The 26,690-nt window shown below is 39.8% G+C and overlaps 1 protein-coding gene across 5 annotated transcripts; it reads left to right on the forward strand.

Annotated features, from left to right (window-relative positions):
- The first annotated feature begins 1,236 nt into the window (after positions 1 to 1,236).
- Positions 1,237 to 25,783, forward strand: ZFP30 (ZFP30 zinc finger protein). Of its 5 annotated transcripts, none has more exons than XM_066348314.1 (5): positions 1,237 to 1,603; positions 11,457 to 11,542; positions 14,801 to 14,927; positions 15,765 to 15,860; positions 23,371 to 25,783. In XM_066348314.1, exons 2-5 carry the CDS (start codon positions 11,534 to 11,536, stop codon positions 24,723 to 24,725), a joined length of 1,587 nt encoding a protein of 528 aa, XP_066204411.1. In that variant the 5' UTR covers positions 1,237 to 1,603; positions 11,457 to 11,533; the 3' UTR covers positions 24,726 to 25,783. The 5 variants fall into 5 exon arrangements, with proteins under 5 accessions (XP_066204411.1, XP_066204412.1, XP_066204413.1 ...); XM_066348315.1 differs by having other exon boundaries at positions 1,237 to 1,554; XM_066348316.1 differs by lacking the exon at positions 14,801 to 14,927.
- Positions 25,784 to 26,690: the final 907 nt, after the last annotated feature.

Here is a 26,690-nt window from a genome sequence, read left to right on the forward strand (position 1 = left end):
GCCAAGGAGCCATCCCCAGTGCCCGCCCGGGCCATCTTTGCTCCAATGGAGCCTCGGCTGTGGGAGGGGAAGAGAGAGACAGAGAGGAAGGAGAGGGGAAGAGGTGGAGAAGCAGATGGGCGCTCCTCCTGTGTGCCCTGGTCGGGAATCGAACCCGGGATTTCTGCACGCCAGGCCGACGCTCTACCACTGAGCCAACCGGCCAGGGCCTCTTACCTGGAGAGTCTTAATGTTTCTGTGTATCCCCTAAACAAATGTTGCCAGCTTGTGCCATAATGGCATGCCCTCCCTCGCCCTGTGTGATGAAGGGCATATAAGCAGCCCCTGAACTACTTTTAGGACTGCACGATTTGGGCCCCTTGTCAGCCATCTGTGGCCGGCATATTTAATAAATCTCCTCCTCTAATAAAACTCTTCAGAATTTATCTGGACTGGGTGTCTCTACATGGACTCGATAAAATGAGGTACAGTGCCTTTCAGAATCTGGGGTGCTGTACTTTATAACAATCTATATACACTAAGAGTTGTTTCTAACACAGAATAACTTCTAGCCTGTCTTTAGGCAGAAATGGGGGAGGGTAGCAAGAATTTCCTGGTTTTACTTCTAGTTGCCTTCAGCTCAGTCATTTTTATGTTAACGAGATATATTTTGGAGTGACATACTCTGGTTTCCTTCAGGGCACAGCCATGGCCATGGATACACACAATCTCAGGCACTTCACAAACGATGCCAGAAACTTCACAGTCCCCAGTAAACAGAGACTTCGGTCTGGCATAATCCCCAGCAACCATCGCAGTGGTCCCATCCTAGTCCCTCATCAAAAGACTGGCACACACGCAGGAAACAGCTCCAAGCATGAAAACACAACGCTGTCTGCGATCACAGGTAAAAAGGGCACCACGCCAGTCCCTCAGCAAAGGACACACAGTGCAAGCTAGCAGCATTGGGGGATCACAGTCTGGGTCACCGTAACAAGCCTAAAGATCTGGACACCAGGTTCCAAGCCGGCATCCAGGCTTCAACCTCACCATCTCGCTCCCCTCTCCCATCCTTTAAACCTCCCTCCCCCTATTCGTACTCAGCGGGTGAAACCGAAGATCCTCCAAGCGCCTGCGCACTCTTGAGGAGAAAAAAGGCAACTCCCAGGAGCATCAGTTCTCCTCTTGGGGGCGGGGCCATACTCGGAGCTTTTCTGATTTTTGATTCACTTCTAAAAGGCGAGCAAGCCCGGATTATACTCATAGGATAGCACCGGTCACTCACGGGGTCACTTTTACAGGCCGGTATCAAAGGAGCAGGACATCCGGCCCTTTTGGCATCCTGCTTCTCTGCTGGGCCTGCCTCGCCTGGATGGGCCACCCTCGTTCCTTGGAGCAATCCCAGAGGAGTCGGGCTACTCGCCCCTGACCCCCGCGCACCTGCGCACTCGGACCGACACAGGCAGTCTCCGGAATCCCGCGACGCGGGCTTGCGGGCTTTCGGGCAAGTGCGCCCCTCGGAGGCAGTCGTGGCCTAAGTAGGGGAAGCCAGGCTCGGTTGTGGTCGCCGCTTTTGTAAAGAAAACCAGCGAGGGGCTGGCAAGTCTCGGCGGCAGGACTTGGGGTGGGTCCTGGAGCCTCAGGTCACTATGCGTTTCCTCCAGATCGAGGATCCGCTGCAGTCCGGAGACCCGGAGGGCGCGGGTAGAGCTCGGGCGTCAGAAACTGGGCGCTGGGCCGGGTTGTGGGTCGGCCTGTTCTGCAGAGCGAGACCCTGAGGCCCTGCCACCTCCATAAACGCCTCGGCTACCTAGGCCCGGCTGTAAGAAAAAGCCGAGAGGGAGAGTGGAACCCTATAATAAAGCAAAACTCGGGAACTAGGTTCGGGGTGAGCCTCTAGGGTCTGGAGGATCCGCGGGACAAAAGACCCGGTGGGCCACCCCTGGTGGGGCGGGGGCGGGTGAGAGGAGGACAGTGGTGGTGTCAGAACCGGGGCGTCCCTCCGAGCTGCAAACTTGAACACGGGTGACCGCGGACCTTCTCCCGTCTCCCTTTCGTTTACATTTGTGCGTGCAGGTAGCGAGGGTCGAGGGAAAGTGGATTTTAACCGAGTCGAGAAAATCCTAGGGTGTAATGAACCTTGTTTGCTTCCTCAGTCCTGCCCGTCTCCAGGGAAGGCCTTTTGAGGTGAAACAATCGCTGCGGCACCTCTAAATGCCAGGTTCTAAGTGCTTATGTGCTGCTTGTTTCCGTGAATTGCATGTGATTTTCTGGACTCAGGTCTTTACTTCATCCCTTGAAATGTCCTGCTTAAGAATATTCTCTTTGATTTGAGTCCTAGAATTTCCTTTCCTAGTCAATGGCAGGGACCTGGTTAATAGATTCCTTTTCCTAGTGTCTACTTACTGCCTTTCTATAGTTCACCATGTGCTGTATATTCAGTTGCTTTGAGGACTTTTATGTAAGGATTCTGATGATGGAAATACCCCTTCTGGGAGTTAATGCTTATTCTTTGTTTTCAACTGTGAATTGTTGAGAAGTAGTTTGGGGTTTAGATATCTTTAATCATCTAGAGTAGGAGTGGGAATTTTTATTTTCCAAGGGAACTCATTAAGTGGAAATTACTGATAGCTAGATATGGTTAGAGATTTGATAATGTGAGGTTTTTTTTTTGTTTGTTTGTTTGTTTTTTTAGGTTATAGAAGGGGAAATAGTGAGACTACATGTGCCTCAGGGGGATCCACTGGGCAACCCCATCAGGGTCTGATGCTCCAGTAAGGAGCTTTTTTTTTTTTTTATTCTTCTGAAGTTGGAAACGGGGAGGCAGTCAGAGCCTTGGCTGCGGGAGGGGAAGAGAGAGACAGAGAGGAAGGAGAGGGGGAGGGGTGGGGAAGCAGATGGGCGCTTCTCCTGTGTGCCCTGGCCGGGAATCGAACCCGGGACTCCTGTACACCAGGCTGACGCTCTACCACTGAGCCAACTGGCCAGGGCCAGTAAGGAGCTATTTTTAATGCCTGTGGCTGAGGTGCTCCAACACAGCTATCCTCAGCGCTGGGAGAGGGGCACGCCCAAACCAATGGAGCTACTGGCTGCCATAGGTGAAGCAGGAGAAGGGGAGAGAAACAGATGGTCACTTTTCCTGTATGCCCTGACCGGGAATGGCATTGGGAGGCTCATACACCTGGCCCACACTTTATCCAGTGAACCATCAGTCAGGGCCAAGTTTGTTTTATTTATGTAGAAAATATCCAGGCCTGTAGAGAATTCAGTGCAAGTTTAATTGAGCCAAAACTGGTGACAAGTGCTGGGTAGCAAGGCCTGAAATGCTCCAGAGAGTAACTGTTTTGTAGCTTCTTTTATGTACAGTACTAGAAAATTAAGGAGGAGATTTAAGGGGGAATACAATAGAGGGGAGAGAAAGCTAGGGGAGATTGGATATTTAGCAAGATTATGTATTCTCTTGAAGATGGTTACATTTATTTCGAAGCTGTGTTAATCTAGAAGCCACAGAAACAATGGACTGGGCTTGCTTTAGGCAAAGATAAACCATTTACCAAAGAATTTATAGGCCTGGGCCTTGAGCTGCTCAGTTAATAGCCTGTGAGTTTACTTTCCATAGAACCCCTTCTTAAAAACTGTATGTATTTAGGGTGTAAAACATGTTTTGATGTATGTATACATTGTGAAATGGAATGATTAGCACAATCGGCCTAATATTTTCATCATCTCCATTGTTACCATTTTCTTTTTATTTTGGTGTGATCAGAATACTTAAGATCTACTCTCAGCAAATTTCAAGTATATAATATTTATTTACTTTTAGAGAGACAGAAAGAGATGAGAAACATCAATCACCTTGTAGTTGTGGCACTTTAGTTTATTGATTGCTTCTCATGCGTGCCTTGACTGTGGCGGGGAGAGGCAAGCCAAAGCAGTGACCCCTTGCTCAAGCCAGCGACCATAGGATCATTTCACTAGTTCTATGCGCAAGCTGGCGAGCCTGTGCTCAAGCTGGTGACCTAAGGGTTTTAAACCTGGGACCTCAGTGTCCCAAGTCAATGCTCTCTCTACTGTGCCACCACCAGTCAGGCATATTTATTATCAGTAGTAAGCATGCTGTACATTAGGTCTCCAGAATTCATCTATATAACTAAAACCTTGTAGTATGAGTTTGTTTTGGATGTGTCTTTGGGTAGACTGAAAGAGGTGTATGTATTGATAGTAGTTAAGAATTTTGAACCTAGATTAAGAGGGTTTGAATCCTGACTTCCACTTAAATCTGAGTGAGTTTGGGCAAGTTTTTTGTGTCAATGTTATCTGAAAGGGGACCTGGCCCTTCTAGTCTAGATCCAGCCAGTAGTGTGTGGTTCCTTGACTTCATGTAGGACAGGTTTTATACCATGAGTCCCCATAATTTTAAGAGTACATATATTAAAGCTGAGGAAGGGCCTAGAATAGAAGAAGCAGCAGGAGAGAGAGTAGGTGGGGTTGCTTTGGCTCTCTAGAAACCTTACGGGAAAGAAATGAGCCTACACTGGAAAGTCAGAGAAAAGGGGGCCGTGGAGATTGGTCCAGGGGATGAGCCCCAGATGAGCTGCTGGTGCCCGTTGCTCCCCTGGTCGCAAGTCTGTTTTAAAGGCTGGGGTTTTAGGGAAGGATCTCAATAGAACACTCATCAGCTTTATGCTGATACCAAAATGAGATTTGTTCCATCAGTTTCCTTTCTTGGGTGTGATTAACATGAATTGGATTTCTCCTATCTATCTACCAGTAATTTAAGCTACAATATTTACCCTCTGCTTGGGGAGGAAAAGTATACGGTCATCCCTCACCATATCGCAGTTCACTTTTTGCGGTCTCACTGTATTGCGGATTTTTTAATTGTATATATCTAATTTAGTATCACAGATTTTTTGCTATATCTCAGGATTTTGCTGTATATAGGTATTTTTATAGATTTATTATTTTAATCATTTTTGTGGTAAAATAAGCAAAATTAGTGTGGGAAAGGTTAATAACAGTGTAGGGAAGGTTTATAAGAGTGTGGGGAGGGTTTATAAAGCCTTAAAATATATATAAATAGTATAATAAATATAAGGTCGCTACTTAGCAGATTTTCTTCTATCACATGGTGATGGTGATGGGGTTCTGGAACCTAACCCCCACTATAGATGAGGGACCTCTGTATACCATGCACTTGTCCTTGGTTAGGGAAGATAGGATTTGGGGGTTTACTAGATGGCTGTAAACTGCTTGGCTTTCCTATTTCACTTATCCTGGCTTACTGGCCTGTCTCTACAGTTTCTTCATCTGTAAAATCAGAATTGTAATACAGTTATGAGCTGTTAGGTGATTTCATCATCGTGTGAATGTCACAAGGTGTACTTACACAAAACTATATGGTGTAGCATACTACACACCTCGGCTGTATGATATAACCTGTTGTTCTATGGAGTAGGAAAAATAATTTTCCCTCTATTCTTTTGGGATCTTGGCTGAGATATCTCTGTAATAAAAGACAGATTAACAGGAGGAAAACAAAAGTTTAATAACGTGTCTACATTCTGTATACATAGGATAGACCCCAGAAAACTGAGTAACTTGCCAAAATGGGTGAAGCCATAATCTTAAATACCATCTTTAGCAGAAGACTGAGATGTTGGGGGAATCAGTTATGGGAGGGTGCCAGGAAAAGCATAGTGAACAAGGGTACAGTTGTATGCAGATTTAAGTTTTTGTCTTCTGCTTTGATAAGTTTCTAGAACTAAGGTCATCCCCCACTTACTGGTACAGTGTAGTAGACACCCTTACAAATAGAGATTTTCCTTACAAATGTAAATACCATTTTACAAAGGGTAACTTCTACTTGGTTTTCAGAGCTCTTCCCATGTCTGTTGTCTTAAAATTAATCAGCCTAAAATAATTCTTATGTCTGATATATATATATTTTTGGGGGTAACAAATTCAGTTCTATAACAACTCCTATGCTACAAACCCGCACAGAATGTTACTGTACTGAATACTATAGGCAATTGTAATTCAGAAGTATTTTGTAATGTGTTGTACTATGACATTATGGTGCCTATGGTGTCACTAAGTCATAGGAATTTTTCGGGTCCATTATAATCTATAGGAACACCATTGTATATGCAGTCCTTTGTTGACTAAAATATTGTTATACATACTGTAGTATATACACCTTACAGGGTTATTTTGAAGATTGCCTGAAATAATGTATCTATAATGCTCTTACAAGAGTACCTGGCATATTAGAAAAGTGCTTAGTTAATATACCTATTACTATTAAATGATGATTCTTAGTCATTCCCGATCAGCTTTCTGTAGTCTGAACAGTAATGAAAATGTGAATTATTGTGGATGATTGTAAGCAGGAAGAATTGTAATTAGTTACTCAAGTATACTAGAATAGGAGTTTTTTTTCTTCTTTTTTTCCAAGTGAGAAGAGGGAAATAGACTCCTGCATGAGCCCAACTGGGATCCACCCAGCAACCTGCTTCTGGGGCCAATGTGCTGCCCATCTGGGGGAGGGGGGGTACAACTGAGCTATTTTTAGCATCTGAGGAAGAGGCTCCACTGAGCCATCCTCAGTGCCCCGTTCTGGGCCAATGCACTCACACCAATCTGAGCAGTAGCCCTGGGAAGGGAAGCGAGAGAAGGAGAGTGGAGGGTGGGAAGAAGCAGGTGGTCGCTTCTGTTGTGTGCCTTGACCGGAAATCGAACCTGTGACATCCACACACTGGGCCAATGCTCTACCACTGAGACAAGTGGCTAGGGCCTGAATAGGAGCCTTTAACATGAAGTCTTTGGACTCTGTTCATGGGTTTCCAGAGCAACACAAATCTCTAAAGATTATACACAGAATTGTTGTATGTATTTTTCAGTGAGTCATTTGACATGGGAGAAGTCTATTATTTTATGATATTGTAAAAATTGTATAAGACCCAACAAGATTGCTTCATACTGATCTAGAATCAAAGTCTGGACTGAGAATGACTTTTGGGACAATCTTACAAAATTAGTATCAGCAATATGGAAATGGTTAAGTAAATCACCCTCCGTGTATGTGATAAAATGTTACATGATAATAAAAATTATGGTTATAAATACTCATAAGAAAAATGTTTATAGTGTGTTGTTGAGAAATATTTATTGTGAATAAAGACCTTTAAGAAACTGAGAAGTAACATATATATGTCTTGAACACTAAGATAAAAATTTATATTATACCTTTGTAAGGATTTAATAATTGGTTATTTATTGGAATCCAGGAGGGATAAGCTTAAATTATTGAGCAGTCACTGTGAATAAGCATTTTTTTTTCTGTCTGCTGTGGATATATCTTAATCACTTTGGAAATGCCATGAATCACTGTCCTTTAAGGAACTGAAGGTATTAATAAAATACAATATTAGAGAATTGGTAGAAATTTTTTTCAATTTCTGATGCCTTGTTACCACTTATGCAGGCCTCTTTAATCACAATTTTCTTAATGACTCTACGTTTCTCCATTCTCCCAACTCATTAAAAAATTCTTTTTAATGGGAATAGCTTTTTTAAAAAATATTTCTGATGATAGAGTTAATGCAGTCTTGTGAAATATTTATTAAAGAACCTATAAAAAATTATCTGTGGTCCAAAAATCTAGAAATAGTCGCTATAAATATTTAGAGTATATTTTCCCAAATAATTTTTATGAACATAACTGTTTTTGTGGATGGTTTTACTAATAGGATAACATTAATTGAAAATTTAAAAGAAATCAAGTCCTTCAATTCTTATTTTTAAGGAGGGAGTTAAAGTTCTCATGGATTTTACAATACCTTCATGGATGTGGGGAGAAACATGAAATCCCAGCAGTCCCCTTCTGGTTTGAGAAATCTTCCAAGTACATGTAATTCTTAAGACAGAGGTGGCAAATTGAGAGACTTAATTTATAATTTAAAATTTATTTTAAAATGTCAGAATTGAAAAACTAAGTTTTTTTTATCTATTGGTGTCTGTTTTCACTTCAGCGATGATTAATATTATGATACATAGTTTTATAAACTGACTTTTTTTTCCTTTGAGTATCACTTGACTATTTTTCATTCCTTAACTTTTCTAAAACTTAGCATTTATTAATTACCTTATTATCTAGATTTATGGATGTTTTATAAATTATTTTATAAATCAGTTTTTGGGCAGGGATGTCCTTTTCCTTAAACAATTTTTACTTCAAGGTCATGGGGTTTTCAGAGATAGGAACACTTAGGAATATGGGATTGTCTTTGCTAGGTAGGTTATAGGTGACACTCTAAAGTATTTGGCTGAACTTCTAAAGGATTGTTTTTGATTTATAGTATATGAAATAGACAGCTGTGCTATTATGCTAGAAGCTTCATCCTCCTGATCTTTCAATTGAGAGTTTGAGAAATGAATTAATGATAATTTCCTAGAAAACTAAGCTTACAAATAAAAAAAACAACAAAGTTATCTTAAGGTCAGAAAAAATGATTTGTGCAAGGAAAGTAAAATAATCTGAGTGTACTACATAGCTCAGTTAGTAGTGGTATTTACCTAGAGATAATAGAAACTGAAAAAAAAAACCAAAACTGAATATTCATTTATCCTGAAATAGAACAACACCATATTTGAAGGGTAAGGGATAATGCAACATGCATATAAGAGTTGGGTAAAAGGTGACTAAAACTATGTCTCCCATAGTAGAAAGTAAGTAGATAATGTTTAACCCTTTGAGTAGTTTTATTCATGCTCACTGACCCCCAGGAGTGAGTTGTTTTTTTCAAAAAATGAAATTATGGCCCTGGCCATTTGGCTCAGTGGTAGAGCGTCAGCCTGGCGTGAAGGAGTCCCAGGTTCGATTCCCGGCCAGGGCACACAGGAGAGGCGCCCATCTGCTTCTCCACCCCTCCCCCTCTCCTTCCTCTCTGTCTCTCTCTTCCCCTCCTGCAGCCAAGGCTCCATTGGAGCAAAGTTGGCCCGGGTGCTGGGGGTGGCTCTGTGGCCTCTGCCTCAGGCACTAGAATGGCTCTGGTTGCAAAAGAGCAATGCTCCAGATGGGCAGCGCATCACCCCCTGGTGGGCATGCTGGGTGGATCTCTGTCAGGAGCATGTGAGAGTCTGTCTGACTGCCTCCCCGTTTCCAACTTTAGAAAAATACAAAAAAAAAAAAAATGAAATTAGTTCCAGTTACAGTTTTATTAACTTAAAATCATGTTTGTTTGATAACCAATTTATAGAAACAAGAGCATACATTTGCCTTTTTTTAATGTTGCCTTACACATTAAAATTTTTTATATGATCATACTCTGGACAGTCAGGAGGCAAGAGGACATACATGAATGTTCGTACTACTGAAAGGGTTAAAGCTGAAAATTAAGAAGTAACAATATTGGCATGTTATTTGTGTTTGTTTGTTTTTTACAGAGACAGAGAGTCAGAGAGAGGGATAGACAGGGACAGACAGACAGGAAATGAAGAGATGAGAAGCATCAATCATTAGTTTTTCTTTACGCCTTGCAACACCTTAATTGTTCATTGATTGCTTTCTCATATGTGCCTTGACTGCGGGCCTTCAGCAGACCGAGTAACCCCTTGCTCGAGCCAGCGACCTTGGGCTCAAGCTGGTGAACTTTTGCTCAAACCAGATGAGCCCTCGCTCAAGCTGGTGACCTCAGGGTCTCGAACCTGGGTCTTTTGCATCCCAGTTCCGATGCTCTATCCACTGTGCCACCGCCCGGTCAGGCTATTGGCATGTTATTTGAATGGAGTTTTAAAAGCTAAAAGGAATAGTTAAACAAGATGAAAATTGTTGCCTCCAGATTTGGAAGAGGAGGAAAGGTTAGCAGGGATGGAACTGTTGGGGCTTACTTTAATATTTCTTGCAGAGCTATTTTTAATTTATCCAGGTATAAAGTAATAGAAATTTATAATTTTGATTAAAAAATTAAGAGACTCCAAAGAACAAAACAAAGATCCCCTGGGGTACCATCAAGTAGAAGTAACCCAATAAAGTTTTATTCCCAGACTATCTACAGACTCTTTTATGCATTTGTATACACATGTATGCAGAAGTGTGTGGTTTTTCTGCCGCTACAGTACTATTTTTTAACCTATTTTCTTCATCCAATAATATGTAGTGGCCATTTTTCTGTCACATCAGAAAATAATTTTACCTTTATTTTATGGGTACTTAGTTTTCTGTTGTGTGAATGCACAATAATTTCTTTAACTTTGTTGATATTTAGACTCTTTTTTGGTCACATTATAAACACTTCTACACATCATTTTATTCTTTCCATATTATGCCATGAATATCCTTTTCCTACAACCTTAGGAATATGAGGTATCATCACTTTTTCAAATTTGCTAATCCAGTTCTTTAATATGCATTTCCTTAATTACTAGTGAGTTTTAACCAATAAGTTATATCTACTTTCTAGAGAATTAGCCATGCTCAGGTTTAACAAAGTCACCTTTCCTCAGCCTAGGGACAAAGAGAGATGAGTTGGTACATCAGATCCTGCAGGCAACATTGTTGATTTTGAACAGGAAAATGGTGAACAACAGTGAGCTCTGAGGATTGTGGGAATGGTAGTTCAGCCTGGGGGGGGGGGGGGATTCCAGTATGCAAGTATAGATTTGCCATGATAAAGACTGCTAGGCATGGCTTATGCAGGTGGATCTCCAATCGTGTCATCTGGACTGAAAGCATCAGTATCATTTGGGAACTTTTTAGGAGTGCAAATTCTTCAGCCCAACCCTAAACCTACCGAATTCCAAGCTCTAGGAGTGGGGCCCTGCACCCTTTAATAAGCCTTCCAGATGATTTTGATGTATACAAAGTTTTACCAAACTCTTTTGCTATTTATGATCACCTGAGAGAGGTTTTATAAAATCATAGGAGGTTTTAAAAATGTTGATTCCTAAGTTACACTCTGTAATAATTAAATCAGAATGTTTGGAGAATGGGAGCCAGGTATCACTATATTTTAAGGATCTGATGAGTCCAATATGCAATCAAGTTTGGAAAATTCTTGTCTGTATTATTTTCTCTTCTGGTTTAGGGACACCAACCAGATTCCTGAATTTTAAAAGGAAGTTTTGGTTTAGAGGGTATAGCCTCTTCTCAGCTGGGGACATGGAATGGAGAGAGATGGATTTGCTCAGGATAGATATAGACAGCCCATCTTAGGTTCACACCAGCCTCCCTATTTTGGAGAACTAACTGGAAACCCTCCTGCTAAAGTGAACGTGTCCATCCATGCAGAAGATTCTCTCTCCTGTGGTTTTGGGGAGAACATACATAAATATTTGCCTAACCTACCTCTTGCCTTTCATAACTTCTCTGTGTTTTGGAGGGTGAAAGTTTAGCATGTAAGAATGGAGTAGTAGTGTGGGGTTTAAAATTTTTGAGTTCCGAGACAATTCTGTTAAGGCTTCCTTTCTTTCCCCAGCTCTGGCATCTGTGGACTCTGCTTCTCCAGTGAAAGTCCCATGAGGCAAACTGACCATTTCTTGCAACTCTGAAATCATGGCTCATGTAAGTTGGTTTTTCTCTCTCTCTGAAGTATTGTAGTTATTTTCAAGTTATGTAAACATTTCATAAGTTATTCTGAAGCTTCCTAACAGAGTCCTATCCAACAGCTTCTTCCTGGTCTCTCCCATTCTAGTGAGGGATGGAGCCCAGCAGCCCAGACCCCTCCTACATGGCCCTCTCTTCTTCATCAGTGTTCATGTGTGAAGTGACCAAATTATTCAGCATCTCCTGTGTGTGGTCTTTGTGTAAAGCAGAGATAAACCAGAAATGAGGTCCCCAGAGGGACATATTTGATCTGACAGTCTTAGGACTAGAGTAGCACTGTCCTAAAGAATTACAATGTGGGCCACAAACTCTAACCAAAAAAAATGCAAATGCAGGTCCCACTACCTGCTGCAAACAGATTTCAAAATTGTGAGTCAGGTGCTGGTGCAAAAGGAAAGAGGTTTATTCAGCTGCCATGACCTGGGAGAATGGTGGACCTGTCTCAAAGACCATCACTCCTTCCTACTCCAGTCTGCAGTTCTTATAGGAATAGGGAAGGCAGGGCTTTTTTTTCTATCCAATTATCTTGCTAGCTTTCAGCGTGCTCAGACCCAATCCATTCATGTTTTTAGCTTTTGGTGCCCTGGGTGTAAGAACCTCCCCCCTGCACCATCTTGGTCAATGGGGGAGAAGACTCCCTAGTGCTCCCCGACTGTCTATGTAACAATATGTGATTCAAGTTTTTCTAGTAGTCACACATTAGATGTTCTACAGAATTAGAATCTTCTTCATGCAGTGGGCAGCATTTCAGTCTCATAAAGAGTATAGAGTAATATATAAGGCACTTACATAATCAAACTTTTTAGTAGTTGCATTTTAAAAAGTAAAAAGAAATGTGCAATTAATTGTAATGGAAAGGTTGAAGCTGGGGCAGCCAGTCCACTGGCGAAGGGGAAAGCCTATTGTCAGCTCCCTTGGCACCTGGCACGTCAGTATAAACCCCCGACTAGGTCAGACCTGGAGACAAGTCCAGCTGGACTGCCTTATCCCGTATGAGAGAGCTGACAGGCTAAACCCCTACCCAGGTCTATGGGTGGGAACTGGGAAAAGCCGAACCAGAAGCACAAGGCTGGTGTGTTCCAAAGGGAAAATTTGTTTAATATGGCTGGGTGCAAGCATGCCGAGACAGACCAAAAGCTGGGTCGGCCTTGAGAGTTGGAGCAAGGGGTGTTTTCTTTTTGTATTTTTCTGAAGTTGGAAACCCGGAGGCAATCACCCGCATACACCCGACTGGGATCCACCCGGCATGCCCACCAGGGGGTGATGCTCTGCCCATCTGGGGTGTCTCTCTGTTGCAACCAGGGCCATTCTAGTGCCTGAGGCAGAGGCCACTTTGCTCCAATGGAGCCTTGGCTGCGGGAGGGGAAGAGAGAGAGAGGAAGGAGAGGGGGAAGGGGTGGAGAGGCAGATGGGCGCTTCTCCTGTGTGCCCTGGCTGGGAATCAAACCCGGGACTCCTGCACGCCAGACCGACGCTCTACCACTGAGCCAACAGGCCAGGGCAGAGCAGGGTTTTTGTAAGTTAGTCAGGGGTCTTGGATAAAGTGGCTGATGTCACTGCCTCTATAGGTACAAAGTAATATTTTTTTATATGTGGATTGGAGTGGTGCCAGTTTCTTCAAATTGTTTATCTCCCAGTTCAACTGTCTAAAGGAGGCCTGGGTTGGTTCAAAATGTCCCAGGCCAGCTGGGCTGACCTATAGGCTTCAAGCAAGCCAGTACCCCTCCTCCCATGGGTTTGTACTGCCCTCAGAATGTAGGAGTGGGATAATCTATCAGAAGACTGTGCTTCTGGGCCTGCAGCTAGGCTTTTACAAACAACTATTGTGATTTCAACTCCCCTAATTGTCAGGTCTCTTTTCAATGTAAGCTTTCCCTGACATTTCTGCAAAGATAAACTTATTGCTTCAATTCAAAGTGAAGGCCAGGAAGCCATTAAGCAAGCCAATTGACAGAATTTGAGTTTTATTTTATTTTATTTTTTACAGAGACAGAGAGAGGGATAGACAGGGACAGACAGACAGGAATGGAGAGATGAGAAGCATCAATCATTAGTTTCTCTTTGCGCATTGCGACACCTTAGTTGTTCATTGATTACTTTCTCATATGTGCCTTCACCGCGGGCCTTCAGCAGACTGAATGACCCCTTGCTTGAGCCAGCGACCTTGGGTCTAAGCTGGTGAGCTTTGCTCAAACCAAATGAGCCCGTGCTCAAGCTGGCGACCTCAGGGTCTCGAACCTGGGTCTTCGGCATCCCAGTCCAATGCTCTATCCTCTGCGCCACCACCTGGTCAGGCGACAGAATTTTAGTTTTAAAAGGACCTAAACCTAAACTTAAAGGCACCCTGGACCCAAACCTTACAGTAATGTTTTATTTAATCAAATCTAGCCAAAATATTATCATTTCAAAATATAATTAGTATCAAAATCATTGTGGTGTTTTACATTTTCTTTCGAAAGTCATCAATATGTGGCGTGTATTATATACATACAGCACATCTAAATTTGGACTAGCCACAATTCAAGTGACCAATGACCACATGTCTAAGCTAGCGTATTGAGTATTACAGCTTTAGAGATTTTGTGTAATCTAAATTCTAAACATAATTTATTTTAAAGTATAATCATTATTAAGTCTAAGGTATCTATAAAATGGACTATTGTATATTAAATAAAAAATATTCAGTAAAGGATTTGTTATTATAAGGAAAAATGCTAATGATAGAACATAATGATGAAATTAGGTCTGAAAGAAATTCTTTTATGCAAACTCTACTTTTTAAAAATAAAGATTATTTGGTTCATTTGGGGAAAGGAGTTCCATCATCTCCTCCCCCTCCCCAATCCTTGAAGGAAAAGAAGTTAAAGTAAATCACATTTATTGAGAACTCTTTAGGCCCAGTGCAAGCAGTGTTCTTATGAACACTATTTTAATTAATTGGGAAGTTCTGGTAATTACCTGAACCTATAAAAAATAGGTATCCCACAAGACAGGCAGTTTTGTCTATAGCACTGGTGGGCAAATTATAGCTTGTGAACCAGATTATCTCATTGCCTGTGTTCAGCCTATGAACTAATTACATTTTGAAATAATTTTTTTAAAAAGATGGGAAAATGAAAGGAAATGGAACAGAGACCACATGTGGCATGCAAAGCCTAAAATATCGGCCCTCTGTAGAAACAATTTTACAAATAATACATGGGTTTGTCATTTCAGGATTTGGTGATATTCAGGGATGTGGCTGTAGACTTTTCTCAGGAAGAGTGGGAATGCCTGAACTCATATCAGAGGAATTTGTATAGAGATGTGCTATTGGAGAACTATAGCAACTTGGTGTCAGTGGGTAAGCTTATCTATCAGGTAATTTAGAAATTCACAGGACTGAATTTCAAGGCTGTCTTTCTAAAAATTGGCTGAATGTCTGCTTTATAGTTTATGAATAGGCACCTTTCTTTAATGACAGCTATCTGTAAATTCTTGGACACAAAACCATTGTCAAATATGGTTTCATACTGCTGCTATAGCTATTCTATTATCTGCTAACTTGCAGCATGACTAGAACAGTATCTGGCTCTTCATACCAATTGAAAAAGCTTATATAATAATATATGTGATGGTGGGTTGAATAAACTGATAAAATTCAAGTGGACGCTCTCAACTTACTACAATGGATGTATCTTTTAATTGATTAATGATTAATAGTTTAAAATACATGAACTTTGCATTTACCATTGAATGAATATCCTGGTAAGAAACTAATTATTTTCCTCTTAGCAAAATATTAAAAAATAGTACCTAATAAATAGAGAGAGAGAATCCCTAAGTACTAGGGACTCATCCAAGTGCTTAATGTTTATTAAATCAAACCTCACAAGAATATTATGGGTAGATGTTTTTATTATTCCCTTTTAACAACTAAGAAACTGAGTCCCTAAAAACTCGGGTGACAGGCAGGATTTGAAACTATGGCTTTCAATCATTAAGTTCCTCTTAAGAAAAAGCCTGTATGGATTTAAATTAAAATAAGATAATGTTTCTACTTTTCTGTTCTTGTTAGTTTTTGTGATCGCTAAATAACTCTGATATGAATGGTTTTTAATCCCATTATTCTTAGTTCTGAAGCCTAATGAAGTAAATACGTACTTTATTATGTTCCTTTTTTTGTCCTGTTTTAATGTAGGATGTTCCATTTCTAAGCCAGATGTGATTACCCTACTAGAACAAGGGAAAGAACCTTGGATGGTTGTGAGGGATGAAAGAAAGCGATGGCGCCTAGGTGAGTAAGCGCTAGTCAAGCATGGTAAGCCATTGTGGCATGGTACAGTGCTGCTGGTTGGGGAGGAAACACCCTTAGGTGTTGATTATGAAGAAAAGACCTGAAACTTGGGAAGAAAACTTAAACCTTAGCCTGAGCCACCAAAAAAGTTTTACCTATACCTCCATTTGCCACTATTTCTTCACTCATATTTTCCTCTCATCTCAATGGGGGAACACTTTCCTCCTTAATGACAACCATTAAAACCATTGGATCCAATTCATTTTTAGTCAATAAACACAAACAAATGGATTGCCACATATCCTGAAGTGATTAAGTAGTATGAACAAAAATGAGTAGAGTAAGAATATAAAGAATTATGTTGAGGAATGGGGTAATTTTGGATAGGATGGTTAGGGAAGAGGAATCAATTGAAAGAGACTCCAACTTGTCAAAGATGGAATCATTTGAGCCTTTATACACATAACTGCAATGTGTTACAAGACATATGCTTAATTCTATAAATCCTTAATGACAGTAACAACAAACTGTTTACCACTAGGAACTATGAGAGAACTAACTTATTTGGAAAACATAAATTTAAAGGGAAAGAAGCACTTATTCTGTCTTCCTTACTATAATAAGTAAGGAAAGTTTTTCTTAATGAAAATGTTCAGTGAGTAAATGAAGAATCATAGACTATTTCTATTTTGGAACCTATAATGAACTATTGGATCTAGGCTGATAGCATCAAAAAGTAGAAACAATAAGACATTATATTTCTTCTAATGTAAGGACACAGTATCAAGTAGGAAATAACTTTGCCAACAAAATTGATTCTTATGTCTGATCAAGCTACTAAAGCCAATTACTCATTAATGGGAAGAAAATAGAGAAACAGTGTTCTACTACATCTTGGTGATATATTCAGCAAAAATTCAGAATATGGGAAAAGCTACAGGTTCAAAAACAGTTTCTTCAACAAAAAATTGCAAGAGAAATCAAAAGGTAGCAGGAGAACCTATATATTAAAAAGGATGTGAAAGACGTTAACCAGTTATACTCTATGGACTTTGGATCAATTATGATTTTAGAGATAAAGGTATGATTTTTGATGATATTAAGAATTGTTCATTTTTTAGGTTTGGATAATATGATAATATTATGATTATGTTTTTAAGAGTTACTTTTAGGCCCTGGCCGGTTGGCTCAGCGGTAGAGTGTCGGCCTAGCGTGCGGAGGACCTGGGTTCGATTCCCGGCCAGGGCACACAGGAGAAGCGCCCATTTGCTTCTCCACCCCTCCGCTGCGCTTTCCTCTCTGTCTCTCTCTTCCCCTCCCGCAGCCAGGGCTCCATTGGAGCAGAGATGGCCGGGCGCTGGGGATGGCTCTGTGGCCTCTGCCTCAGGTGCTAGAGTGGCTCTGGTCGCAACATGGCGACGCCCAGGATGGGCAGAGCATCGCCCCCTGGTGGGCAGAGCGTCGCCCCTGGTGGGCGTGCCGGGTGGATCCCGGTCGGGCGCATGTGGGAGTCTGTCTGACTGTCTCTCCCTGTTTCCAGCTTCAGAAAAATGAAAGAAAAAAAAAAAAAAAGTTACTTTTAGAGATAAATTCTGAAAGAAGTACGAAAAAAAATAGTATAATATATGGAATTTGCTTTAACATGAGCAGAATAGGCCAGGATTGGGCTTGTGTTGATGTCTGTTGAGGTTGGACATAGAGTCATGGATGTTTATCATACTGTTTTGTCCACTTTTGCATATGTTAGTAATGCCATTATGATGAAGTTTTGTTCTAAAGTTATTGGAAGATAGAAAGGAAACGAGGGGTGTCGCAGTAACGATAATAAGTATATATAACTCAGAGAACTTTGTTATAAAAGCAGACATATGATACACAGAATGTATTTTAAGATGTGAAGTATTAGAACATATTTACAGACTAAAGGAAATGATTTCAAAGAGAGGAAAATTGGAGTAAGCAATGACCTTTAGTAGATGGAAAAAAATAGCCAATGAGGGAAAATTATACATATGGTAATGATATCGACATGGGTTGATTGGATAATGTGGTGAAGAGGAGAATTCTATTTAATTCTGTTTCAATTGCTTCTAATTCCTTAGTGAAATAAGCAGCAAGATCACCAGCAGATGTGAAGATTATTTAGTATTTTATTGGAATTTAGGATGGATAATTTAGTACTTGATCAGTATTGATTCTCAGAAGTACTGTTCTGTGGTTACAGAGTTTTAACATTTACAGATCTTTTGATACATGTGTTAATGTGACTAAAAACGCCTCTGTCATAAATATTTTGTACCCCATATCATCATCTGTCAGTAAAAACAAACAAACAAGAAAACAACTTGATCAAAGACATTATACCTCAAGAAACATTAATTTTATGACCAGGTAATTTGCTTCTCATTTTCTATTCATTTATTTAAATTTATTTTTATTTTATTATTATTATATATATTTTTTTCTGAAGTGAGAAGCAGGGAGGCAGAGAGACAGACTCCCGCATGTGCCTGACCGGGATCCATTCAGCAAGCCCATTAGGGGGTGATGCTCTGCCCATCTAGGGCATTGCTCCATTGCAACTGGAGCCATTCTAGCACCTAGGTGGAGTCCATGGACCCATCCTCAGTGCCTGGGCCAACTTTGTCCCAGTGGAGCCTTGGCTGTGGGAGGGGAAGAGAGAGGTAGAGAGAAAGGAGAGGGGGAGGGGTGGAGAAGCAGATGGGTGCTTCTCCTGTGTGCCCTGGCTAGGAATTGAACCCGGAACTTCCACATGCTGGGCTGACACTCTATTACTGAGCCAACCAGCCAGGGCCTAAATTTATTTTTAAATTTATTGTGTTGACATGGTTTCAAGTGTCCCACTCAGTATAACACCATCTACATACCACATCATCCCTCCTGTGCCCCGTGCAGTTTCTTTCCACTCTCATTTCCCCTCCTTTGCCCTCCTCCCCTTACCTCCACCCTCCCATTCCCTCTGGCTATTGCTACCCTGTTGGTTGTATCTATGTGTTATGTATATATGTTTTTTGGCTAATCCCTTCATCTTCTTTGACCCAGTCCCCTTTTCTTCCTTTCCTCTGACAGCTGTCCTTCTGTTCCCTGTGACCCTGCTTCTGTTTCTATTTTGTTCCTCAGTTTATAGTGTTTATTAGATTTCATATGTAAGTAAGATCATATGGTATTTGTCTTTCTCTGCCTGGCTTATTTCACTTAACATAATAATCTCCAGGTCCATTTATGCTTTCACAAAAGGTAAGATTTCCTTTTCTTTTATGGTCACTTAGTATTCCATTGCAGAAATGTACCGTAAGTGTAAAATATCCACTCATCCCATGATGGACACTTGGACAGTTTCCAGATCTTGGCTATTGTAAATAATGCTGCAGTGAACATGGGTGTGCATGTCTTCTTTTGAATTAGTGTTTTTAGCATTCTTAGGATATAGTCTTAGAAATGGGATAACTGGGTAAAAAGGCAGATCCATTTTTACTTTTTTGAGGAAACTCCATACTGTTTTCCATAGGGTTGCAGGAGTCTGCATTCCTACCATCAGTGCTGGAGGGTTCCCTTTTGTCCACATCCTCGCCAGCATTTGTTGTTGATTTGTTGATGATAGCCATTCTGGCAGGTGTGAGGTGACATCTCATTCTGGTTTTATTTGCATTTCTCTGAGAATTAGTGATGTTGAGTATTTTGTTATATACCTATTGGCCATTTGTATGTCCTCTTTGGAGAAGTGTCTATTCAGGTCATTGCCCATTTTTTAATTGGACTGTCTTCCTGGTGTTGAGTTTTATTAAGTTCTTTATAAATTTTGGTTTATTAACCCCTTAGCAGATATATCAGTGAATATGTTCTCCCATACAGTGAGGTTGTTTTTTAATTTTGTTACTAGTTTATTTTGCTCTGCAAATGCTTTTTATTTTGGCGTCATTTTCTTTTTAATTAAAGCTGATACCTGGCAAATGGAAATAACATTTATTCTTTATATTGATCTAAGCTAGGCTAATATTTTGCTTTCACACAAGCTTGATTTAGTAGAAATCTTTGGTTCATTAATTTTAAATGGTTAAATATTTTACATATATAATATATTAAAAATCAGAATAACATTTTATACCATAGGCTAATCTTTGGATGCCAGCCTTTTGTTTCACCATAGGCCTAGCCCACCCTTTCTTGATTACATCACACAAATAATGCATAGGTTATCTGCACTTTCAATTTATTTAAAATCGAGTATGAACCTAAAGATACTAGTGCAGCAGCAGTCTCACTACACAATCCTTGAGTTTTTGTTTCCCATTAATCTTTACTATTTTCTCAGCTGTGCCTACTTTGATAACAATGTAATATTCATCTATAGCCAGTCCTTTCAAAACAATCAACTTAGTTTTTATAGAAAAATGGTTCTTTTACTTGGTTGCACAGATAAACACTAGCATGAACAAATTTGGGAACAAACATGGCTGGCTTTTTGTTAAGATTACAATTATATAGTTTATTCTATAGAGTAGTCTCCTGGAAGAGAATTGTCAAGATGCCAAGGTCTTGATCTGGCATGTCACTTAAGTTGGAGGCCATAAAAGAGAATCTCAGGTTTGCTATCTGCACTCTTAGGAATGTTTTGTTTTTAATCAAAACTCATATTGCAGAATATAAGTTTTATGACTTGTTTTACTTTATTTTTTATGGCTGAATGTGAACACTTTATTCTGTTTGTTTATATTTTATACATTGCTCACTTTATTCCATTTTTATACTGTTTACTGTTTCATATGGCATTTTGTATGGGTTTTTATGCTGTGAACACTTTCTTAAGATATTTTAACCTTTTATTTTGATTTTGACACTTTTCTTTTAGATTACTGGTTTTTAATTCAAGTAAATTCTTTGAAATTACCACCTTATTTTATTTTTATTTTATTTTTGTATTTTTCTGAAGTTGGAAACGGGGAGGCAGTCAGACAGACTCCCACATGTGCCTGACCGGGATCCACCCGGCATGCCCACCAGGGGGCGATGCTCTGCCCATCTGGGGCGTCTCTCTGTTGCAACCAGAGCCACTCCAGCACCAGAGGCAGAGGCCATAGAGCCATCCTCAGCGCCCGGGCCAACTTTGCTCCAATGGAGCCTCAGCTGCGGGAGGAGAAGAGAGAGACAAAGAGGAAGGAGAGGGGGAGGGGTGGAGAAGCAGATGGGCGCTTCTCCTGTGTGCCCTGGCTGGGAATCAAACTCGGGACTCCTGCATGCCAGGCTGACGCTCTACCACTGAGCCAACCAGCCAGGGCCCCACCTTATTTTATTTTAAGAACATTTTTCATACCTTTGTAGTGGCCTACTTATTTACTACTGTAATGAATATTTAGCTACTTGCTGATCATTTTATATATCATTTGTATTTATCTTAAAGCTTTAAATTGACTTTTTCCTAAAAACGTTGACAAAATGCCATAGTTTTATATTATTTGCTTGGCTGGGGAGATAGAGACAGACAGGAGATGGGGGACAGAGGAAGGAAGCAAACATGCACAGATTTCATAGCAGTGTTTTCTGTGTCATTTATTAACCTGTCTGCTCACATTTCATTCATACAATTTATGTTTTAAGTTATTTATTTTACTTTTAATTGATTTTAGAGAAAAAGAGAGAGAAAGAAACAATTGATCTGTTGTTCCACTTATTTATGCATTCATTGGTTGACTATTGTATGTTCCCTGACCAGGGATCAAACTCGCTACCTTGCTGTATCAGGACAACACTAACCAATTGAGCTAACTGGCCAGGCCCTTCATGCACAAGATTTAAAGCATTGTTATTTTTTAATATCTTTTTAGTATATCCTTTTAAAGTAAACTATTGAAATATAAATGTATATAAAAATACAGAAATCATAAGCTTGCAGGTCACTGAATTTTCATAAAATGTTTATACTCATGTAATTATATTCAGATTCAGAAATAGAACTTTACTAGTCTATCAGAAGCTCCCTCCTGAATCCTAAGCATTTATTCCCACCAAAGTTAACCATTTTCCTGACTTTTTAACAACTCCATATAGTAGTTTTACTGTTTTGGGGTTTTATGAGAATGCAATCATGCTGTATATATTCTTTTATGTCTGACTTTGTTTACTCACTTTTATTTTTGAGATTCATGTTGTTGTGTGCACTTGTAGATTATTCATTCTCATTGCTGGAGAACATTGTGTTGTATCAATATGTCATAATTTACTTACCAATTCTTCTGTTGACCACTTCTTTCTAGTTTGGACAAGTTAAAAATAATGTTGCTTTATTCAGTTTTAAAAATTACCATTTTCTCTTTGAAAAGTTTTGAACTCTTGTTGCAGAAATTTTGAGAAAAATTGTAGCATAGTTGTACATAGTTTAAACTCACATGAAGGAGGACCTCTTGTTTGTGAAAGCAGCAGTAAGTTTACTTATGACTATGCAAATTAGAAACTGAGCTGCAGTGGAGATATCTGCAAGTGAAAGTAGAGAGGCAATTGGAAGTATAATCACACTTAAAGAAATCACCATTTTCTATTTATATATTTGACTGAGATAGCTTACATGAGCTTTTGTTTTCATCTCTGGAAATTAATGAAAAATAATGTTTAATCAGTGTAAGTTAAGGTATATGATTGAAGGCAAGGCAATATATACAATAACTTTTACCTAATAATACAAATTTAATAAACAGTTACTATGTGCTATGGATTTTTTTTTATTATTGATTTGAGAGAGAGAGATCCAAGAAGGGAGAGTCAGGGGTGGGGGGGGGGGAGATGAGAATGAAAAGCATCAGCTGGTAGTTATTTCACCTTAGTTGTTCATTGATTGCTTCTTGTAAGTGCCTTGGCCGGGGGATGGGGAGGGCTCAGGCCAGCAACCTTGGGATCATGTTGATGATCCCACACTCAAGCTGGCAAGCCTACTCTCAAGCTGGAGACCGCAGGGTTTTAAACCAGGGACCTCAGCATTCCAGGTCAACACTATATCCACTGTGCCACCATAGACTTTTTATTCAACAAGAATTAAAAGATTATTTCTGTCCTTGGTGAGGTTTATGGTTAGGAGAGAGAGAGAGAGAGAGAGAGAGAGAATAAAAGGAAAATGGATGAATACGTAACAACAAAATTGAAAAAGGTGTTAAGCAAGAAACAAGTTACTGGAATAGAAAAGAAAGAATATAAATTAGATTAAGTCATCAGGGATGACTTTTCTGATTTAATATGATAGCTAAAGGGTGAAAGGAACCCAACCATGTAGAGAATCCAAGTCAGCATTCCTGGGAATTTTAATAGCCAGCGAAAAGCTTTAGGAAATGGAAGGATCGTGACATAGGACTTAGGGGGCAAAGGGAATTGTCAGTGTTGTTTTAAAGTTTCTAGCCTATTTACTTCAACTGGGTTTTATTTTATTATAAAGTTTTTATCTGCTTGTTTGTTTACTGTTTCTAGAATAAGATAACGTGTATTCTTTTTTTTTTTTTTTTTTCAGATTTGAAATCCAAAAAGTTATCTCAAAAAGATGTTTACAAAATGAATTTCTCTCAGTGGGAGATGGTGAAAAACATTAGAAGTTGTAGCCTGGAAGACTCGTTTTTCAGAAAAAAATTGGAATATAAAATGTTTGAAGGACAGAATGGTCCTCAAAAAGGATATTTCAGTAAAGTGAAGAAAACCACCTCTGAAAAAAGGCCCACTTACAAGAAACTCAAATCTCTTACTTTATATCAGAGAATTCATAATAGAGAGAAACCATATGAATGTGGGGATTGTGGAAAGGCTTTTAGAGTACGTCAACAACTTACTTTCCATCAGAGAATTCATACTGGTGAGAAGCCCTATGAATGTAAAGAATGTGGTAAAGCCTTTAGACAGTGTGCCCACCTTAGTCGGCATCAGAGAATTCATACTTCTGACAAACTCCTTGAATGTAAAAAATGTGGAAAGATCTTTACATGTAGTGCAGATCTTCGAGTACACCAGAGAATTCATATTGGTGAGAAGCCGTATGAATGTAAGGAATGTGGGAAGTCCTTTAGAGTGCGCGGACAACTTAATCTGCATGAAAGGATTCACACTGGTGAGAAACCCTATGAATGTAAGGAATGTGGGAAGACCTTTAGACAGTATGCACACCTTACTCGACATCAAAGAATTAATATTGCTGAGAAGTGCTATGAATGTAAGGAATGTGGGCAGGCTTTTCTGTGTAGTACAGGTCTTAGAATACATCATAAGCTTCATATGGGTGAAAAACCTTATGAATGTAAGGATTGTGGGAAGGCCTTCAGAGTGAGGCAACAACTTACTCTCCATCAGAGAATTCATACTGGAGAGAAACCCTATGATTGTAAGGATTGTGGGAAGACCTTCAGTCGTGGCTATCATCTAACTCTCCATCAGAGAATTCATACTGGTGAGAAACCTTATGAATGTAAGGAATGTCAGAAGTTCTTTCGTCGTTACTCAGAACTTATTTCACATCAAGGTATTCATATTGGAGAGAAACCCTATGATTGTAAGGAATGTGGAAAGGCGTTTAGATTGTTCTCACAACTTACTCAACATCAGAGTATTCATTTTGGTGAGAAACCTTATAAATGTAAGGAATGTGAGAAGACTTTTAGACTGCTTTCACAACTTACCCAACATCAGAGTATTCATACTGGTGAGAAACCGTATGACTGTAAGGAATGTGGAAAGGCCTTTAGACTTCATTCATCACTTATTCAACATCAGAGAATTCATTCTGGTGAGAAGCCATACAATTGTAAGGAATGTAAGAAAGCATTTAGACAACATTCACACCTTACTTACCATCAGCGAATTCATAATGTAACTAAATAATTATAAAAAAGCCTTCCATTGTGAATTGTGTTAAGGAGCATTGGAAAATAGAATTCTAGAGGAAACATTTTTGAATGTAGGGATCTCTTTAACTTCATGTTCACAACTAATTTAACATGTTTTATGTGTTTGTTTGTTTTAGAGAAGAGGGGCAGTGTGGGGTGGGAAGACGGGAAGCATCAACTCATAGCAGTTGGCTTCTTATTTGTGCCTTGACTGGGCAAGCCTGGGGTTGTGAACTGGCGACCTCAGCATTCGAGGTTGATGCTTTATCACTGTGCCACCACAGGTCAGGCCAAGAGGTTTTCATTTTAAAGGAAGAATATGTTCATCAATATGTAAAAGCCATTTATCGCCATCTAAATCATGTTAAATTTTAGGAAGTTTATTTCTAGAAATACTCTAGAAATAAATTTTCTAACAGAAGTGAATGTGAATAAGAAGTTGATAAGGTAATGTTTAGTAAATAATTTTGCAACATGAAATTATGGATCTAGGCAGGATTCTCAAATATCTAAGAACTATGAATCAAATGTAGGTAACCTTCAGAAATTGTTTTTGTTAAGTGATAATAGAATTATGGTTATGTAAAAATGTCTGAATTTTGTTACAGGTAAGATAAGATGTCTGAATTTTGTTACAGGTAAGATATGATTGAAATTTTCTTTAAAATGCTCATGGAAAAGAGAATGGATAACAAGTTTGTCAAAACGATAAAATGAGTGTTTGGTACATGTTTATTATATATTTGGTTTTGGCAATGTTATAATCTGTGTGATTTCATTGTTTTTCATGAATAATTATGCATCAAAACTTGTAGATGTTGCCAAAGCTCTACACAGTGGGATATTAAATATGCTATAATGTATTTGGGAAATTAAGAATGAGGGTCCAGATTTTATCCAGTTAATCTATTGCTATATCTGTTATAGTGCCTGTCCCATAATACTTCATGTATTTTAAAGAATGAGTAAAAGCAGTTACCACTAAATGTGGAAATTAATGGAATAGACCTGCATCATGTAATAAAATAGTTGCTAGCAACATGTGACCATTCAAAATTGAGCTATTAAAAACTTCAGTGTGGCTAGTTCAAATTAAAATGGTATTAACTGTAAAATACACATGGGGTTATTTTAATATTTTTATTGATTTGAGAGAATGAAAGGGGAGAGAGGGGGGAAAAAAGAGAGAAGTATCAATTCATTGTTCCATTTAGTTGTGTACTCATTGATTGATTCTCATATGTGCCCTGATCAGTGATTAAACCCATGACCTCAGAACACTAGGACAGCTGAAACACTTGGCTAGGACCAACAAGGGGTTTTGAAGACATAGTTCTAAAACTGAATGTAATACATCAATTTTTCAGAGCATTTCTCTGCTGTGATTGGGAAGCAGTGATATTCAGTAGACTGCATCATTATATAATAGAGAATCCAATTTTTTTCCCTGTATTTTTCTGAAGTGAGAAATAGGGAGGCAGAGAGACAGGGATGTGCCCAACCAGGATCTACCTGGCATACCCATTGGGGGCGATGCTCTGCCTATCTGAGGCATTGCTCCCTTGCAACTAGAGCCATTCTAGCACCTGAGGCAGAGACCATGGAGCCATCCTCAGCACCCGGGCCAACTTTGCTTCAGTGAAGCCTTGGCTGCAGGAGGGGAAGAGAGAGACAGGGAGAAAGGAGAGGGAGAGGGGTGGAGAAGCAGATGGGTGCTTCTCCTGTGTGCCCTGGCCGGGAATCAAACCTGGGACTTCCACACATCAGGCTGATGTGCAACCACTGAGCCAACCGGCCAGGGCCAGAATCCAATTTAAGTGTGTTTCTGCTTCCAGGCAGCATGTTTATATACTTCTTGCATACCTTGAGTTATGTTGGGTTTTTTGGGTTTTCTTTCTACATGAAAGGTGGCCTGTGTTTACAGCTGAGTCATTTTCTCAGAGTCTTGGGTTCACTATGA

Source organism: Saccopteryx leptura, chromosome 9 (genome assembly GCF_036850995.1).
Source record: "Saccopteryx leptura isolate mSacLep1 chromosome 9, mSacLep1_pri_phased_curated, whole genome shotgun sequence".
NCBI lineage: Eukaryota > Metazoa > Chordata > Mammalia > Chiroptera > Emballonuridae > Saccopteryx > Saccopteryx leptura.

Bases quoted from the DNA above. Each gene is read 5' to 3' on its own strand.
- ZFP30 (XM_066348311.1), top strand. From the start codon at position 14,783: ATGGGTTTGTCATTTCAGGATTTGGTGATATTCAGGGATGTGGCTGTA. The intron at 14,928-15,764 runs GTAAGCTTATCT...GTTTTAATGTAG, and splicing joins TAGCAACTTGGTGTCAGTGG to GATGTTCCATTTCTAAGCCA. The intron at 15,861-23,370 runs GTGAGTAAGCGC...TTTTTTTTTCAG, and splicing joins AAGAAAGCGATGGCGCCTAG to ATTTGAAATCCAAAAAGTTA.